A 20,119-nucleotide genomic window follows, 5' to 3' on the forward strand; every position below is an offset into this window, starting at 1 on the left:
CGACTCTTACATGGCAGCCGCTCATCTTCAAGTCTTTGCACGACACGGCTCTGAATATTTCATACAGCACTTTTTTGTACCTGTGTAAGCACTTCTGGAGATGTCTCTCTGAGTGTGTGTGTGACTCATCTCCTGTATGATATGATGGAAATCAGGAGGACCAGTCTTCACGCTCCAGAAGCATCTTTCAAAGTGTCTTTCACTTTGTAAACACTGAGAGCTGACACCGTTTTCCAGTTGTAGAGCTGTTCTGTCTTCTATGACCCCGAGACTCAGCCAAACAATTTGAAATACACAGAGAAAATCAAGTCCAATAAATTTTTGCTGACGCGTTGGACAGCAATGGAGAATTTATATGTCACTCAAAACTACCGAAAAAATGAGATGATCTGACATGGAACCCACAGGGATGTGGATCATCTGTCTTCAGTCCTTTCTGTACGGATTCAGCTTTATTGAATTTCCACAGTGAAATGCAGCAAACTCTTCAAACACACCCTAAACCTGATACAGGAAGGCCCACAGCGGCTTCAAAAACACAACAAGGCAAAAATAAATAAAAAACTTTGCATCATTTCTAAACCCAGAGAGAAAGTTGAGATGAAATCGACAGTGACGTGATGACTGATGAACCTCAGAAACCAAACCACGCCACAGATTGTAACATTAAACGAACACGACTGTCTTCCTGTTGAGGGTTGGTGCTGCTTTATGTGACAGGATGTTGTTGTTTCTGCTCATTTTGGAAGTCACCAGAACATTTAGCTGTGATCTTTGACCGTTTCTTGTCAGCATGGTGACTCTAACCCCACATCAAATTGTTTTTTGTTTTTTTTAGCATTTGGCCTAAATTAGTTCAACCATGTTTGATGGTGTAGCGCTGATTTGAATCTGCAGATCCGCCGAGAAACACACCTTTTAATGAAATGTATCCAGACAACAACAGCAGTAAACACAGCTAGATCCACTTGGACAGAGTTCAAACCCCCTCCGTACCAAGCCAGTGCATTTTCAGCAGATGGGGACAGCAGCAGGGTGTATCTGTGTGCATCTGTGCAAGTGTGCGCATAAGTGTGTGTTTGTGTGTGTGTGTGTTTGTGTGAGGGTCCCTCAGTGCTTCCTCAGTGCTCTTCACGAAATGACCTCAGGAGTTGTGGGTGCAGACATTTTGGAGCGTTGCCAGCCTAACAGCTCTCTATACATACATTACAGTATCACTCCAAAACCCATTCTGAACTTGTAATGCATCACTGGGGAAAACACTGTCTGAGTTTGTACCCCTTGAGGGGCCTCAACTACTTTCAGAAACTTTTAAAGCTCTAAATAGTCCACGCCGAATAAATCTAATCTGCAGGCAGGTATATTATCAAATGCATTCATCATTTTGAGTGAACACTGATCAAGTACAGGAACACATAAAACGTCAGAAGGCATTACAGAATGTCAGACAAAGACAAACGACAAAAACGAACATGAGGAAGACGAGGAATACAACACGATTGGAAGCCAGTGGGTAATACAAAGAGCAAGGAAGAAGCAAAAGTAATGAAATTAGATTTAATTAGATCCATCAGTGGCTTCACAATTTAGACAAAGATGCATCTACGTTACTGTTGTTTGTGGTGAACTTTGGTCTAATGTTTGGCAAAATGACAATTCACTTTGCATTCAGAGAAAAGCAGCATGTTGAATTTAATGACATCTACTGGTATTGTTGCCGATTGCAACCACCTTCTTGCACCTGCTTCTTCTCAAACTTGTCGACTTGTTCATCATGGTGGAAGAGGCACCAGTTACATCTGGATATGGAGAGTTGATGGTGGTGACGGGAAATAATCCCAGTTTTTATGGTTTTATAGCTGTTCAAATGAATATTTTCATATTTACTGCTGGATGTAAAAAATGCATGTAATGTGAAACAGGACTATCATCACACTCATGCGGTTCTCTTCAGCTCTTCAGAGCTTTATAGCATCTTCTAGCTCACTGTTTTGTATTTTGGCCTACAAATCGACTTTCATCAACCTTGTTTCCGAGGTACCTGTTTTGGTACCTGCTCAGTACTAAATGCACGTTGTTGTTGTGACATTATAGCAGGTAAAGAGCTAGAGATTTTTCTCAGGAGATGGTGAAGACCAAAACATTTAAAAAGTGAATGAATATTGGACTTAATTCATCAGATGGCCAGAAACACAAATAAACGCTAATGTTGCTCTTTTTCACGCTAGATTTGCTTAAAGGCTGGCGCGATGACTTCAACCCTCCAGACTCCCAGAAGTGCCTGTGCCATTTTAAATCAGTGGATCAGTGGATCAAAACACAAAAAATAAAGTCCTGAGCTTTGTATTGTAGATAGCTTAAGTTATCATCATTAACAGGAAGTGGAAATAAACATTGTACTGTATGTTGATATCTATGATTATTTTTTCTATAAGATTTTGTTGTGAGGGAGATCCTGACCCGCCATGCACAACGAGACAGTTTTCTTGCTACACCAAATCCATTTGTTGTTGTTGTTCTTTAACATTATTATTTCATTTTCTCTAGCCTGAGCTAAGTTGGCTTCCATAGGCAAAAATGCCAACAAGCCACTGACATAGATCATCTAAAGCATGTGTGAAATAGATTTTCATATCTAATGATGTTTATTGTGTAATTGTGAGCAGGTGCCTTCCAGTATTGATGAACAAAATCCAGCTTTTACTTTCAATACATCTTCACCCCCATCATTGATTTTCATGATCAATGTGTATGGCATCACAATGTGTCCCGCATCACTTTTCCTTTATCTGCACGTGTGTGTGTGTGTGATCTTTCCCGTATCCGAAACACATATTTCATCATGACAGATGAATACAACATTGACCCGCAAGAGTATTTAATGGAATGGATGTCTCGAGACATGTTTCTCGTTAAAACATTTAAGATTTGAATAATTACCCACCATGCATCACGAGCAAGGTTGATACTGGGGCAAGGGGACAGAATCCATCGATCAGAAAGTGTGTTTGATACTGGGGCAAGGGGACAGAATCCATCGATCAGAAAGTGTGTGTGCGTGTGTGTGTGTGTGTGTGTTACTCTATTTAGGGCTCTACTTGTGTGTTTGTGTGGGTGATATGCTTACCGCATTCTTTGTCAGCCACCTCTATCCTCATTAGGTTTGTGTGTGTGTGTGTGTGTGTGTGTGTGTGTGTGTGTGTATTACACTGAGGAATATGGATTCTGCTGTTATCTCCCAATTTGCCAAGGCGCTTGTTTCAGGCAGTCACTGGAAAAATTTGCGAACCAAACTTGAGGAAGAGTTTATTGAAATAACATGACTTCCGTTAAAGCCACAAATTGCAGCAGATTGCAACAACATGCTTCACGGGGCACCGACAGTGCAGCATTTACTCCGGTTTGTTTTCACTTGAAAGATGAAAATGAAATTAATAGAGAGGTGTGGGAGATAGACAGACAGCGAGGGAGAGAGGGAGAGAGAGAGGGAGAGAGGGGGGGGAGATGTTTCCTGTAATTCATCCAATGACATGCTCTCCTCTCAGGAAATGAAGTGATATTTAATTTAGACAATTCACAGGCTAATGATGGAAGATGAAGGTGTGTGTGTGCGCATGATGAGGGCGGTATGTAAATGTAGGGTTTAATGACTGAGTGTGACCTCGCTACTGACAAGACAGTGTGTGTGTGTGTGTGTGTGTGTGTGTGCGAGAGAGAGCGAGAGAGACTCTATCACTGTCTAGACTCCCGCTCAATCATTTTCACTGTCCATTTACACTCTCTCTCTCTCTCTCTCTCTCTCTCTCTCTCTCTCTCTCTTTCCGTCCCTGTTAATGTCCATGTGTATAAATGAAAAATGTATTAATGATTGAATACGGCCTAGACGGTGACAGTGCACTGACTGATGACGGAACGGACAAGCTCATTATTAAAGGTCTTATCACCTCTCAGCAGACCCACTCACACTCGCACACACACACACACACACACACACACACACAGACCTCACTTCTTGCTCAATGTCATATATGCATTTGTCATCATAATCAACATTTTGGACCCGATTCATCTTTTTTAAAAGTTGTACAAAGATCTTTGTTGGTTCAAGGTTACCTGAAGTAGCAAAATCTTAGACGCTGTTCCTCTAGAAACAGTAGTGCTAATACTAATGTGTGTAGAAAATAAAGGTAGTAATGGTGAAGGTGGCAGTCGTGACTCGTACTTTTCATGTCGTGACTCATGATGTGACTCATGGCTTGACTCAGCTGCAGGATCAGTATTCAAATATTTAAATTTTTCTCAGGAAATAAATCATCAAGGAAACCGTTCTGACACATTCACTTATCACAACATTACAAACATACCAGCCTACATCCATCACATGCATAAACACCATCAACACTGAGGGGGAAATCAAAGATAGAGACAGGAAGAAGGAAAAAAACATGACACCGGATCTTATAAAATGTTATGTTATGCTATTCTCTCTAAAAAAAGGGTCACACGTTTTCAGCGCATGAGCGACGTCACACGTCGTTTTGAAGCTGAAAATATGTGGCGCTGGCTGCAGCCTGTCTCAAGCGGGCTAAAAAAAACACACACACACTGTTGAGAGCAGTAAAAATAAGTTTCAGCTGCTTCAAATAATGATTATTTTTTAATTTAAGGGTCAATGGGTTGTCTTCCCACAAAACTTTCCAAGACTATACTATATACTACTATTAATACTACTATATACTACTAACTATAAGTTTCAGCTGCTTCAAATAATGACTTGAATTGATTATTTTTTTATTTAAGGGTCAATGGGTTGTCTTCCCACAAAACTTTCCAAGTGTTAATTGCATATGTCTGTTAGATATGGAAACGTACTGTATTTAAAAGTTGATGCATTTTGCTCAGCTTCGACGTCTTGATAGTTATTCCACCTGCTCAATGTGAACCCGCATGAAAGGGAAGGAGGGAGAGTAGTACAGCCTACAGATAGCAGAAAGATAATTAGCTAAATCTCCATGGGTGGTTGAGCTGCCCCCAGCCCCAACACTGGAAATAGTGTGTGTTCCCATCCATGCTGTCGGTGGGACCGGCGGCAGTTAGGTATGAGTCCCATAACTGATTTAAATCAACTAATTAGAATCACTAACTATACACTCTCACACATGCATGCTGAGGTGGCGGGGGCTTAAAGACGGAGTGCCAGCAATGCCAGCTGTGCTTCTCAAGGACGTAGTTGGTCCAGACTGGATTTATTCTTCTGTTACATTTATCTTCACTTCCAGCTCTCACAGTTTTCTGCTGTCTTTTTATTCCTCCCTGTTGGGTTATGTTCACTGGTGACAGATCTCTGAAGTCACAGCCAAATGGATTTTTCATTGCAATCATCTAAAGAACATTTGTTGCCTCCTATTTAAGACTTTAAGAGCGTCCAATTCATTATCCTGTTGCAGAACTTCTTTGTTGTGATGGTATTGCTCTTATTACATTCAACTGTTGATATTGTCTTTTTATATTCCTCTTTTTAATTATCTACTGAGGAAAACTCACAGGTCTAGGTGTCATTTAAATGAAATCAATCAGTCTTACAGCTCCAACACTCACTTTGTAATCTTTAAGATACACCAAGAACAGAGTCAGTGCACTGCTTTCATAGCAACAACTATTGGCATCCTGCCTATTTCTTATATTCTCTGCAAAAAAAATACCTCAACTTTTACAAATACTATGTGATATTACTATATGTGAGACTTTGTGATTGGCTGGTAGTGAGTTGTTGGAAAATGGAGCACAAGATGCACCGGCCATTTGGTGCAGCATCAGCAGTAATGCAAACATTGTAACCATTGTGGGTAAGCGGGAGCTGAGCCAGAAGGAAAAAGCTCTTGATTTTCCAGTCTATCCATGTTCCAACAGTCACTTATGGTCAGGACCTTTGGGTAATGACAAAAGGAACAAGATCATGGATACAAGTGGTCGATCTGAGTTTCCACCGCTGCTGCTTCTGGGTGCCTCCCTTTGGAGGTGTCTCAGGCCCGAGGCAGACCTAGAACTCACTAGAGGGACTATATAGGCCATCTGGCCTGGGAAGTCATGGGATCCCCTTAGGAGGAGCTGGAAGGAGCTGCCACTACAACCCGACCCTGCATAAGCTGACGGACGGATGGATGGATAAACCTCTCAAAACATTTTTAAGTGCTAGTCTGTGCGTTTTAGCCAGTTAAATGTGTTCACCTGGTACCTGTCACATTCAAGCTCATCAAGTGTTGTTCTCCTTCCTCTGCAATCTCTTCCCCTCCCCACAGAGCCCTTCATTTTTAATTTATGTCTTTAATCATTCAGCTCTATGTGCAGAGTTAAGGGATAGCACTTGTTTTCTCCATCAGGGTGTCCCTCCAGTGTGGCATAGCTCTGAAGCAGATGGTATCGGTAATAATGATCCACAATGCATATCTATGTGTGTGTGTGTGTGTGTGTGTGTGTGTGTGTGTGTGTCTGAAAAGAGAGAGCCACCTCAGCACTTGCACCAGGCTCACATTAAAGCCCATCGATCTCACACACACTTCCTTTACACAGGTTGTTCCGCCAAGTTGTTACTGCATCAGAAATAGGCCTATGTTTGTTTCACACAACACCAGATCATCATAATGACATTAACATGAAGCTGGACTTGCATCATCTCTGCTATGATTCGGCTTTATGTCTCCAAGATGCTTTTGTTTGCAGTCCAAAATGATTCATCCTTCACATTTTCTATATGTAGATGCTGGCATTGCATATAATGTTTATGTGAAATCTGCTTTGGAATAGCATTTAAAAGGAGGACAGCATGTCTTCAGAGGATCAGCCTATTTATTGAATATAATAATAACAGGCACCAAAGTTGGCCATATTTCTGGTAGGTTGCTGGCACCAAAGCTCAATGCTTCAACGTTAGTATACACTTGTAACTGATAACTTAGCATAAGGTTGAGAGATAGTGACTAACTTTAAAACTGTGTGATATATTTTGATGTTGGCACAGTAAAAAGCTTGATGAAGGAAATTATAGCTAATATTGCTTGATGAGCATAATGCATCTGAATCACTCTATGCTGTTTTAAAGTTAAAGTGCATGAAGTATGGACTTACAGCTGTAAAACGTTTTCCCTTGCACTTTACAGGAAGAACTCACATATTAATTTTGAAGGGGGATCAGAAGCAAGAGATATTATATATGGGATCCCACAAGGCTCTATTTTAGTGCCTCTTTTATTTCCCAGGGCATTTTAAGACCTCTAGTTTGTTGCTTTGTTCCAGTTCAGGAATCAATTTGATGCATTTTCCTTTGTTCATTTGTATGTACATGGTCAGAATTTGTAAACAAATGCCATTCACAAGCAAGCTACTCTCTCATTGGTCAGAAATACTACTGGAAAGTTCCAGCAAATATCTAGACTAGAACTAGAAAATGATATATACTGATATATCGTATTAGAAGATTTGCTCTGATGGGTGCATACCACCATCCACGACAGTTGTTCTTCAGACAGTGCATCAGGAAAACTTGATTCATCCCATCAGCCAATGCATGAAGTAGTTGTTTCAGGTAGTGGTTCACTATGTACTGTATATATACAGTATATCAAGGGGCAGCTACAGTTGGCTCCGAGTTGATCCTGTTTGGAACGAAGAAGGTGTTGTCTAGAACTATATTGTTTTAGTTGGGTGTTTCCATGTGTGCATTTCTCTTGGGACCATGTTTAAAGTAAATGTTATCTGCCATTTCGAGTACTGATGATGTGCAGGCTCAAACCGTTATGAACATTGAAATCTTAATCTTCACTACCTTTTATACATGAACACACCATTTATCCTCCTCCGCCTTTCTTTTCCAACTTGTCGCTTTTCTTCATCTATGCAGCAAATTTAGTAAATGTATTCTGGATTCTTACTTTCACGGTTGAATCAGTTCTCTGTTGCCGCTTGTGTTAACTACTCAAAGTGAAACGCAAGAACCACTGACTTACGCAGACACATCAATGACTTTGTGTCTGTTCTCATTATGCAAGAGCGACGTGGCAAACTGAACAAACTCTCAAAAACATTCCTGACGTACATGCCTGTCATTCACGAAGGGAGACAGCTGTCTTCAGCTGAGAGTGTGAGCTTTTAATGACCATGTTAACTCCTCCATTTAGAGAACATGAATGATACAAACACACGCAAAACTCTCACACACACAGACACACATCGTGAAAACATTGCAGCAGTGGTGACACAGCTATGATGGGTGGATGACTTATGAGATCTTGAACAGGCATAAAGATATCACATATTTTAACACCCAGCTCTGCTCTGTTGCTTGCAGGGTCCTTGCATTTTTTAGAAGTTTAGAGAAACAAGCTGAATATATGAAAAAAAAAAAGATATTGTAAAAAGAGATAGATACAGAGAGAAATGACAGACATTCAAGGACTGCAAGGCCAGCCAAATGATTTTTTGGCTGCTTGATAAGATTAACTCATTTATTTATCACTTCAATGTCAGAGGTTCACTCAGTATTCACTAATGTGACACTGTTGAATAAGAAAAACCATCTGGCTATTTGCTTTGCATCAAACCAATTAACTTATTTCATTCCAAGTGAAAGAAAATAATTACAATGCCAAATTCGAGTAGACTCTGACAAGAATAAATTAGTCTTAGTGCGAGTAGGGCATGACATATGTATCAGTACTAAACATTAATGTCTCCCGCTTCTCTGCACCGCTAGACTTTTCATATTTTGCCAAAAGGTCAGATCAATTTGATATACAGAATATAGTATCTGATTATGCACACTGAACAGCACCAAATGTACACATTTTTCACTGTTGTTTGTCGAAGCTGACAGTGTACTTTAGTCCCTAATACTTTATTTAAGTATAGTTTTAAGCTTGGTGTACTTCAGTCAATATCTTCTCTTCCTACTTTTATTTTTCTCTTCCACCTAATTTTAAAGGGAAATATAGTACTTTTTATTCTTCCACCACCATCTGACTACTGTAGTGACTATGTTACTCTGTGAAACTGTACATATTGTACATAAAATAAGTATTATTTGTTGTGGAGAGTCCAAGATGTCTTTTGCTATTGAAGCTTGATCGAGGAGAATACTGGATTTATCATTACTCTTGTCATGACATAGTGTTGCCTCAATTTAGAAGAAGCTGTCCTCTCTGGCTCGTCTACAAACAAGGGAATATGTTAACCCTTAGTGGGAGGACTTTGTTAACTGAATCTGTAGACGATTCTACATGATTTGCCTAAGAATCGTTATGATTTGTCTACATCTGTCTTTCCTGTCTGGTTTCATAGCCACCATAGTCTGTCCTTTTATGCTTGATGATGAGCAAGATTCAGCTTTCTCCAGCATGTTAATCAGATGTGGGATTATTATTATAGAGCCACGGTACATCTTCTCACCTGAGTGGGTAGCTTTCGATGACAGACCTTATTATTTTATACTTTTACAAAATGTCTCTCAAGTGAGATTTGAAAACTCTAACCTAAAGAGAAAATAAAAAGTCCAATGCGTCAAAGGTCAAATGCGACAGAATGTATTTGGAGGTTTCATTGAACAGAAAGCAACAAAGGTCAAAATGAAGTGATGCTTAAAATGCTGAGGTCTTTCCATTTGCAACACAAAACATTATAGGTCAGGAATAATTAACATCATGCAGAGAAAATCTTAATTGTGCTTATTGTTTTAAATGTTAATAAATGTCCTCTTGGCTTACACCGTGATGAGAACATTTCCTGTGTTGTGAATCTTACGTCAGATCTCAGAAATGGAAGCGGGGAAAAGGTCACATTTGGTTCGACACACAAACTGTGCTCATTTCATCCGTGGAGATAAAGACTGCAATAAGACAGTGTTTGTTTTAATCTTCTTGGAGCACCTGCTAAACTGAAATTATCAGATCGGTATGCTTCAGATAGCATCACAGTGCTCTTAAATCACAGAAAAGTTACTCAAATGACTTTCAAATGTTCTGAACTTCCTGCCGCTTGCATAATGTCATATCTAATGACACACGTGCACACATGCTCAGACACACCTCTAAAATATTAATGTACTGCCAGGTACACAGTATATCTTCTGTAACGACTGCGGTCAAAGATACTAGAACAAACTTTGACAACTACCGTATTTTCCGGACTATGAGCCGCTACTTTTTTCCCACGCTTTGAACCATGCGGCTTATACAAAGATGCAGCTTTTCTATTGATTTTTCTTCAGTCAGTGCAAAGAAGAACACGATAGTTTTTATTTAGCACATGCAACACAACACGCACGAAAAATTATTAACAGCGAATTATTTTCACACCCTCACCCCCTCATCATGGAAAGCACACGAAGAAGTTATATCTCATTTCTCAACCTAAATATCGGTGGTTTATAGTCCAGTGCGGCTTATATTCAGGTGTGCTCTATAGTCCGGAAAGTACGGTATGTCAGGTCCACCCAGTGATTATTGCTCGGTATGACCTGATGTGGAGGACTTGAAGCAGTACTGAGACAGCAGTGTAGTTTGAGTCTTTGGTGTAATGTGGTGTTGGTAATTAGTTTGTCTGGTCAGTGTAGACAATTTGGATGTAGTTCACATGAGGTCTGAATGGTTTAATAGTAATAAATACAGTGTATTTTGCACTGGCACATACAGGATGCATTGGGAAGTGGCTACATTTGACTGCCAATGCCAATCTGAAATGTAATATACGCTGTATGCATGTGTATCCAGCAATAAATAATATTTTACTGCCACTTTTGGTTACTGGATATATGACAGAGAGTTGTTGGCCTTCCAAGGTAGCATTCTGTGAGGCTTCATTTGGATATTTTCAGAATGCAAAGAACATGGTAGCAACATTTGCACATCCAACAGAGCAACTTTAGCCTTTTTTTGTATACTTGGCCTTGTTTTTGTCCACCTCATTAATGTGAATTCAGTACTCAGTCTCCTTTAAGCACTCACTGCTTTGGTCTCCACCAAATTTTGAGGGAAATATTTCGCAATTTCTTTTGTCTCAAACCAAATTGGGGCGTTGAATAATCTCCACTTCCTTTAGAGATGGCAGAAATGCAAAGACGTATTAAAGGGACCTGTTAGGAGGAACAGGATATTCTGTTCCTGTGTTTACTTCCTGTGAATCTTTACTTCCTGCGACTATTTGGGTAAAAACACCCATTTACCAACATTAATTCCAGTTCTTCCACATACAGGCTGACATACACATTTCCACATCAATAGTATACTGTAATTTTCAAGACAAGCACACGCTCTTGTGTGTGTATCTTTTTGAAGCCGTATGCTAAAAGTAAACCGCAACCCCATCATTATCATCTATTCACAGCACACCTTTTGATATTCAGATTTTTATTCAGGTTAACACAGAACCCAACCACTCACACGATTCCTCTTCTCCTATATAGAGAGAGTTGGCTTTTGTGAATTAATGGCATAGGGCGTTGTTGCATCTGGTGTCGTGTCACTTGTAATTTTACAGGCAGTAGTGCTGCATGTAACAACAAGACAGTTGGACAAAGTGTCCAGTAAAGTCCAAATAGTACAACATAGTGCTATATAATGGTATTAGTAGACTGTTTCTATTGAGGCTTTCTGTGGATCAAAAAGTACAATTCACCTGACGTAAACACAAAATAGTCATGTAGACTTCTGAGTAGATTCTCCAGCTGTAGACATGTTGCTTGATAAAGTTATGGATCCATGTAGGAGAGATGCACTGCACCACTACTTAATCATTATTCACATAGCTCCCACTGTGCCTCCTTCTCACTTTGACACAGTCAAGTTCACAATGAGTTCCTTAAATATCAGGCGAGTGCAGGCAAATACACCTTTTTGTGGACCCAACAGGAATGACACTTATCCAGCTTAAAGACTTGTAGTTATTAAACATTAGAAATGCATTTTCCAACAAAAGAAGTGTGGACTGACAGCAACAAATAAATGAAATGACAAGTTTCCAAATCTACTATCTATATCTCCCAGCTGTTAATTTGAAAACTGTGAATGTTTACTTTTGCTTATGAAGTGCCACCACAGCAAGGAAAGGAAAGGAAAGGAAAGGAAAGGAAAGGAAAGGAAAGGAAAGGGAAAGTATTAGGTGGGAATAGAGGACAGGACAGACGAGGTGTAGGTCTACGTGAGGGGTTGTCTCATTAATCTCAAAAGGGTGCAGCGATCCCTTCAGAATGCAAATGAGACTATCAGTCTTATCAGAGAAACAGAGTGCGGGAAGGAATGATAGACGGATTGACAGGGTTATGGAGTGGCAAGGGGAGGGAGTACAAGCTGGAGAAGACATGGGGCACTTACAGTAAGTTCCCTCTATAGACGCCCAAACTCACTTTCATCCAGGCAGTGGCATTTTTACTTCAGCTTAAGCCAAGATGACAGAAAGACAGCTTAAGGTTTGACTTTGTCGAGTCACAACGATGTCCAGCGATGTTTCCAAAGTCAGTGATTGTTATCTCAAGGTTTGCCAAAATAATCTTATGATTGTTGCCATATTCAAGCAGCCCAAACAAATGTCAGCTTCGTGGTAACACTACGGGAAAAGTTAGGGAATCACCAAAGCCATTAGGATTCATCGTCCGGAAACCTGTCTGTACAAAATTTCATAACAATCCATCCAGTAGTTGTTGAGAGGTTTCAACCTAAAACAAAGTAGTGAACTAACTAAATGACAACCTGACTGTGCAGCAACATCGCCATCCCTTAGAGCTGACATCATTGCTAAAATGGGCATAGTTCATTTCTGCCAATTCTTTTCAATTTTGATCTTTGACATTGACAGATCATCAGTCGAAGGAATGTACAGATGGTGTACTGTATTTTCCTTCAATACGTACCAATCATTTTTCTCACTGCTGCTTCTCTCGTCTCTTCTTAAATGATATGACAGTATATGAATATGATCATCAGATGATCATTAGCGACTGGCTGACACCAGAAATCAGCATCTCGATGTTAGACATTTATTATAACACAGCCTTCAAAGAAGAATACTGAAACACATCACAGGTGGTGATGGGAAAAGTTGGACAGCATTTCTGTGAAGTGAAATTAGGAGGAGCTCCAGGTAGAAGCCATGAATGTGCATTGAGCTGCCTCTGTGGCTGAGGCAACATCTCGTAGGTGTGACGGTCATTGAGCTCAAGTCTCTTTGTATTTGGTTTTGTGATGCTGCAGAGAAGAGCGAAACCCAACACTCTCCCTAGGCCTTTCCTTACAAAATACTGTACTGTGGAAATCTACAACCACAATTTAACTGTTCCATCTGTTCTGTACATGCTTTATTTTTCTCTGCCCTTTCTTGTTTTTCCTCTAGCTCTGTCTGTCCTTGCAACTGACATAAGTATTACTACAGTGATTCATGTCTTTCTATTCAAACCAGTTGTACGTATTAATAGCTGGATGTGTGTGTAAATTGTGAAATGAAAGTGGATTTTCTCCTTAACCTTTGTGAGGATTTTTCTATTTAAGATTTGTTGGAATGATGACCCATAATGTGATGAAACGTGTGCATCAAACCAAAGGTCATCAGTATAAAACTCTTACTCTCTGTGGATAATCAACCTCCCCCCTGTATATCTCCCTCTCTTTCAGCTCTCCAGACCACTCAGCCTCCCAAGGTCCTTTTTCCCCCGGCGAGACAAGACACAGCGATAGAAATCACACCTGGTAAGGACCAACAGCTCTTCTTTATTTCCTCATTCTGAGCTTAAAGTGGTAATCCTTAAGGTCCTCATTTTGAAAATGTTGTCTCCATCACTAGTGCAAAGTGCTTCTTTCTGTGGCGTTTCTTCGTAATGCAGCACATCTCTGCCCTATTGGGACACTTCAGTGTCTGCTCTGTCACAACAGAGATGGTCAGCTCAAGTGCCACTCCAATGTGACCTTCAGGCACAGATGAACACTGAAGCTGGAATTTTACTCGATGCGAGTGCAGGAGCCATAGATACTTTCAGTGCAGGGTTTGATTTATACTTCAGAATCTGCTGATAAAACAACCTATCCAGAGGAGATCAGGTTGCTTCAAGCTTTGTGTGTTATTGCTCATTATATTCCTCAAGAAGGCATCCTTTTCTTTGTCTCTTCAGCATTGATGTATCGATGCTATCAGTGTGTATGCCAACAATCTCCTCCTCTGTTTACGGCAAATTGATTGATGTCAAATGTATTATTGGCTCAGAGCAAGCATAAAAGACTGATCTCAATGGAGAGATGTCAAGTGCTTCGAACAGTAAATGTCAAAAATGATATGAACTATGGACTTCATCAGTACTTTGTTATATTCAATCTGCAATAACTGATTTTTGGCAGCAGGAATAGTTTAGTTTATATTATCACCTTGTAAAACTGTTTCCGAATATCTTACACGGAGCCACATTAGCATTCATTGGAGCTGTGCTTCTTGACACCTGATGAATGTAAGTCAATATTTACTCCGCGTTTTGCTCTATTTTGGTCTCCACCAACTCCTCAGAAGAGTATTTATGAGCTGGTAAATTTTTAGTTTAACCACTGACATTGGTTCCCTGCTGTGCCTGAAAACTGTTCTGAGGAGACTTGTGAACACACTATGAAACTTAGAGCTGAGGGGACCTGCAGTCTGGGGATAGTTCTTTACTACGAATGACCCATTTCACATAGAAGTAGTATTTTGGTCTCATTTTAATATAAAAGTATTTTGTATTGCCACTTTACATGTGGATAATTTAACAATTAATCAGTGTTGGGCAAGTTACCTCCATCCGTCTTTGACGGAACTTCAAATACACATGTGCATGTTCAATTATTTATGATATATACTATACTATACTTCCATTTAAAGAAGGCTACTTTTGGACTATCCGGGCTCGCCATTCCTGTTTCTCGTTGACTCACATGAACGTCCAGTGTCGTCTTTGTGGTGTCTGACAATTTGTGTAAGCAACACCCGCCCAACTCCACCTCCGATTGGCTTACCATGGAATTTTACTCAACCTCAGCCAATCGTCAACCACCCTTACCAAGGAGGGAGGAAGAAGAAAAAGCCTTTGCCACTCGGATTAGAGATCTAGTTCGTCTGATGAAAAACAGCTGCCTTCAATCATAGTAACGATAACGGCGTTATAATGATAGGAAGAGTAATCAATTAGATTGCTCGTTACTGAAAAAAGTCGCCGTTATTCCCATCACTGCAATTAACACAGGTAATTCATGGATTATAGCTTGGATACCATAATTCAACATGGTGCCTCATTCATTGTAATTAAAGCTGCTCACCTGCAGAGTCCATCTCTGAGCCAGCTGACGTCCTCCCTTAATTTTGTAATGATAGGTTCTGGGGGGGAAAATACTATGCCAGAGCGACCATAATGCATTGCCATTGTTTCTGGGAACTTGATTGTGATATCTGACTGAACCCTGTTGGGAAACCTCATCAATAGGCAGGTCTGAGGTCAGCTACAGGACATCCTTGAGGCTGGCATCTTGGGTCAGATTCTTGAAAGATGGCGTCTCTGTGAGCATTAGATCGCCCTGCTCAGTATCATCCTGCACTCTATCCAGTGTTGTCCTGCTGTTCCTGTTCTTTTATCTCCTCTAGTCGGCGATTAGCAGTCACTTATTTCCTCAATCCAATTTACTTTGTGCTCAAACATTTATGAAGACTGCACAAGACTCGCTACAGCGCTGTCTTATCTACTGATGAGAAAAAAGAAGCCAGTGACATTTTCAGATTTAGACTTTTTGCCTTGATTCTAGCCAGTGACATTTTCAGATTTAGACTTTTTGCCTTGATTCTTCTTCACTGGGTGACTTCCAGATTGAGAGTACAGGGTGTTTGAATTGATTGGCAACTTACATAAACCGCTTTATTTTTTTTTCCATTTTAGCACTGTTAGCATGATCACAAAAGCCAGGAATCTGAACGAAAAGCCTACAGGCTGTTCCGATAACAACCAGAACAGTCTGATAAAGAAATCTAAAAAGAAATAAGGAGGCTGGAATTTCTAAAAGTGAAGGGATCTCATTAGTATTTGCTTGTGTACTAAACAGTGTGTGTTGTGTTCTGCTGTGGGCCAGGTTGGCTGGCTTCTTTGCCAGCTGTGTGTGTGTCTGTGTGTGTGTGTGTATTCAAGTGCACACATGCGTGTATGCATTCGTGTGTCTCCTGCTGTTCAGCGGTCTCTCTGACAATGTTAGCACTGTAGGCAGGAAATGTGTTTGGATGTGTGTGCATGCACGTGTGTTTGCGTGCTGTGTGTGTTTCCATTAACTGCAGATTGATGTAGCAACAAATAGGCCCTAAGGCCTCTGTACACTGATTGCAGCAGGGACACCTTTTAATGGGCACTGCAACCCGGCCCCCCGCCAACCCCCCCATCACACACACACACACACACACACATACACATACAATCCAACCTACAGCAATAAAGGCTGCACAGTAAGACACACACATGTTCACACACACTGTACACTCCCTCTCTCACACACACACACAAAGAGTCACAGTGTGACCCCGCAGTACATTTTTAATTATCATCTTGTTTTAACCTGGGGGTGATTTACATCAGCAGCCACAGTTATGTTGTTCATCTTGCTCTTTTTCCCCTCTCTTCTCTTTCTCCACTCTTCTCCTCTTCATCCTGTTATCTTTCCCTTCTTTGTTAACTCTTGTTTTTTTTCTTCTTTTTTCTTTCTTTTCTCCATCGTTTCATTCAAACGTTTCTCTTTTCTTTCCTCTCTCCGCCACCCAACATCCTTCCCCCATCTCCTCTTCTTTTCTCATTATTCTGTAATGCTGTGGGTTATAAACACAATTCATTATGCTCATTGTTATTGTACTGATGTGGGCTACAGGCAGTAGACAGACAAAACCGGCTATAATTAAAGATTGATTCATGATATGAGTGGAAAAAAAAAATCAAAAAGATAGACTAATGGTGCTTGAGGATTTATTTGCACATCCCCTGATAAATCCAATCCCTGTTGTTAGGAGCGTGTAGGTGTGTAATGCACATGCAATGCTATATTATCAGTACTTGCCTGGAAATAGCCCAGAATTTAAATGTCATATGCAGTTACTGAAAGACTAAGAAAGTATCTTTATTGTTTTCGGCACTTCTTGGGTTAATATATTATTCACCGTGCCTTGATAAACACATTTGGAGCTCATATCTCAGTTCCTGACATTTTTGCTTCTGATTAAACTCGCTCTGAACTTTCACGCCTTGAATCACGGTTATGTGAGGAATGGAAGTTCAAGATTAAAATATGAGTGTGAGTTAAAAATAAAAAGGCATCACCAATCAAGTTATCTGATTAATACTGAAAAGAAAACTTTATTAAATGTCTTAAACTAATCTGAGACACGTTTAACTCGTTGACTGGTCACAATTTAAACAATGAATAGCCTTTTCTAAAACTATAGAATAGAACTGACAAAGCTGACTGATGAACGTAGACTAGAGAGCGAATATAAAACCTAAAAAAAAAAAAAACAGAGGCATGAAAAACTGCGATATGACTTGTTGAATTAAACACAATTTGATCTCATAACTGGAAATGTGAAATATTCCTTTCATTCATCACAGACTCAACAAATTGCTACGGTTCATTATTTACCGTCGGTAATTTGTCTGGCCGCTGCGTTCAGACCTGAATGTCAGTCACATTTAAAGCCAGTGAAGCTCAGCTAATTGCTCAACTGGCGGTTGTTTCTCTCATTTATTCTAACGATCCAAACACTCGCTTTCAATATAAGACACCATCTACTGCTTTATTTTCACTCTTATCATCATTCAGTATGGTTCAGTGTTGAAATGTTAAGTTGCTGTTGACTGCAGTGACACCTAGAAGATGAAATATGTTAATGTTCTCCCTCAAGAGCTCAATCAGCTAAGAGCAAGCCTCCAGTGCAAAATCACATCTGCTATTTTGGATAAACCGTATTCATGCAACTCTTAAGAAAAGTTCAAGAGTTCATTTTAAGTGTTTGCCATCTATGGTAACAAACATAAACCTTTAAAACATGTTTGCACTCAGCTGCTAGTTTCTTAATGTATTAGACAGCATTAGTTTCAGCTAGTTGTGCTGAATAAACTGGTAGTTTTTGTTGGTTAAATGCATTTTTATTGTTTCTGGGATCATCTTCAAAACGAAAGATTTCTTTAAGAATTTTACCAAAAAATATATATTTTGTTTTACAATGAGTTTCATTTGTGTTTTATTTCTGGTTTGTTATCCATTTTCTGTCAAACCAGAATCCTTTCTTTTCATCGATTAAGCCACTGATATAATCATTGCACTTTTTCTTATTAATAAAGATAATAGGTAAAGTGTTTTACATTGGAAAGAATCACACAAACACGTGAATATGTGATTGTTTTCATGTTGAATCCATCATGTTACAGGTCGTGTCAGTACAAGGACTGACTTTCTGTCTGTCATCAACTTATCAGAAAATTTCGGTTACTGTACGAACACGACTATTTCTTGGCTGGGCGTAGTGACTTCGAGGAGTCTAGGTTTAAGCTGAGGTTACTAGGCAACAGTGATGGAAGAAGTGATCTTACTTAAGTTTGAAATAGCAAAGCAAAGTACAAGTCCTGCATTTTGAAATTTTACTTAAATAAAAGTACAATTATAAAGGTATTACCATCAATATAGAGTTAAAGGATTAAAGTACATTTCAGTATAATGTACAGTATTCATTGGATTATGATTACTAATGTATTACATGTAGGTCAGGAGTCTAATGAGGGTAAACTTAGTAGTTTTTAACATATTTTAAATTTGATATGTATACTGTTGGGTGGCTCGTGAAAAAATAAAATCTTATTCATATTATCATGATGTATTTGTTGATTACATTCAATTTCAATTCAATTTCAATTTTATTTGTATAGCCCAAAGTCACAAAGTACATTTGCCTCAGAGGGCTTTACAATCTGTACAGGGAGTGACACCCTCTGTCCTTAGACCCTTCCACAGCAGTTATCTCATTACCATGTAAATGGTATAATATTTGTCTTTGAGATGTAATGGTATAAAGTATAAAAAAGTTTTTAAAAAAGTACATGATTAGATTTTTTTCAATTACTTTCCACCAGTGCTAGACAAACAATGGTAATAGCTGCAGAGACTCCAGAAATACTCCCCTTGTATATAACTAACCCTTTGTAAAACTTTTGTTTTTGTAAAACAAGATATAACATGTTATTTACCGTAGAGGTCAGCTGTTTGTACCATTTCCTGAGAATACTGGATTTTCCAAAATGTCAAACTATTCATTTGAGACTAAAATGCTACTCTGAGTGGCTTTAATATTCTACACAATGATTGTTAGATACACTGTGCAGAGGACCCTGACTGTCACACATGCTGTACACACCTGTTTCCAGTTCACCCAAATTGACTGAACTGATTGTGAGTGCATGTGTGTGTGTGTGTGTGCACGTGTATGTCAACTCTACCTGGCAGACGTAGCTATTAGACCTCAGCTGTCCATGGCCATTTGCTGGCGACACGCTAAGTCATCCGGGAGATTAAAATAGTGGCCTTCTTGGAAATCGCCGAAGCATACGCAGGTGCATAGATACACACAAACACACACATACAGTCCTACCCTACCAACAGTGGACTGTCTGTTTACACTGACCAAGTGGTGACTTGTGTTTCAGGTCATTTTAAATAAACAAAAAACTTACTGTCCTTTACTTTTAAGGTCTTTTACTGTAATATACCTTCAAATGGGCCTTTTCTGCGTTGTCATACAGACACTGGCACATGTGGGCTAACATGCTGCAGATATTGGCATTGAAGAAATTAGTAAATCTCATAAAAATCAGGTATGCACAAACACATCTGGAAATAGTCCATACATTTTAGCACACAGTGGACAGATGCAAACAGTCCCTGTATACTTGGACTAAGACTAATTATGTCTTAAACAATAAACTGACAAAAATCTATAATTTTCAATACTTTATTAACAGCCTATTTGAAGTCATTTTTTTAACAGAAATACTAAACATCTGTAGTTCCTAGACTCTCAAAAGTATTTTTTTTTTGGGGGGGGGGGG

General features: G+C 39.5%; 1 protein-coding gene across 6 annotated transcripts in view; it reads left to right on the plus strand.

Moving 5' to 3' along the window:
* The window catches only part of il1rapl2 (interleukin 1 receptor accessory protein-like 2), a 380,785-nt gene that overhangs the window by 301,801 nt on the left and 58,865 nt on the right, over positions 1-20,119 (plus strand). For all 6 annotated transcript variants that reach the window (XM_027282199.1, XM_027282201.1, XM_027282205.1 and 3 more), the window contains exon 7: positions 13,653-13,727. In XM_027282199.1, coding sequence (XP_027138000.1) covers positions 13,653-13,727 — 75 coding nt within the window. The remainder of the gene's footprint in view (positions 1-13,652; positions 13,728-20,119) is intronic.

Source organism: Larimichthys crocea, chromosome I (genome assembly GCF_000972845.2).
Source record: "Larimichthys crocea isolate SSNF chromosome I, L_crocea_2.0, whole genome shotgun sequence".
NCBI classification, from domain to species: domain Eukaryota; kingdom Metazoa; phylum Chordata; class Actinopteri; family Sciaenidae; genus Larimichthys; species Larimichthys crocea.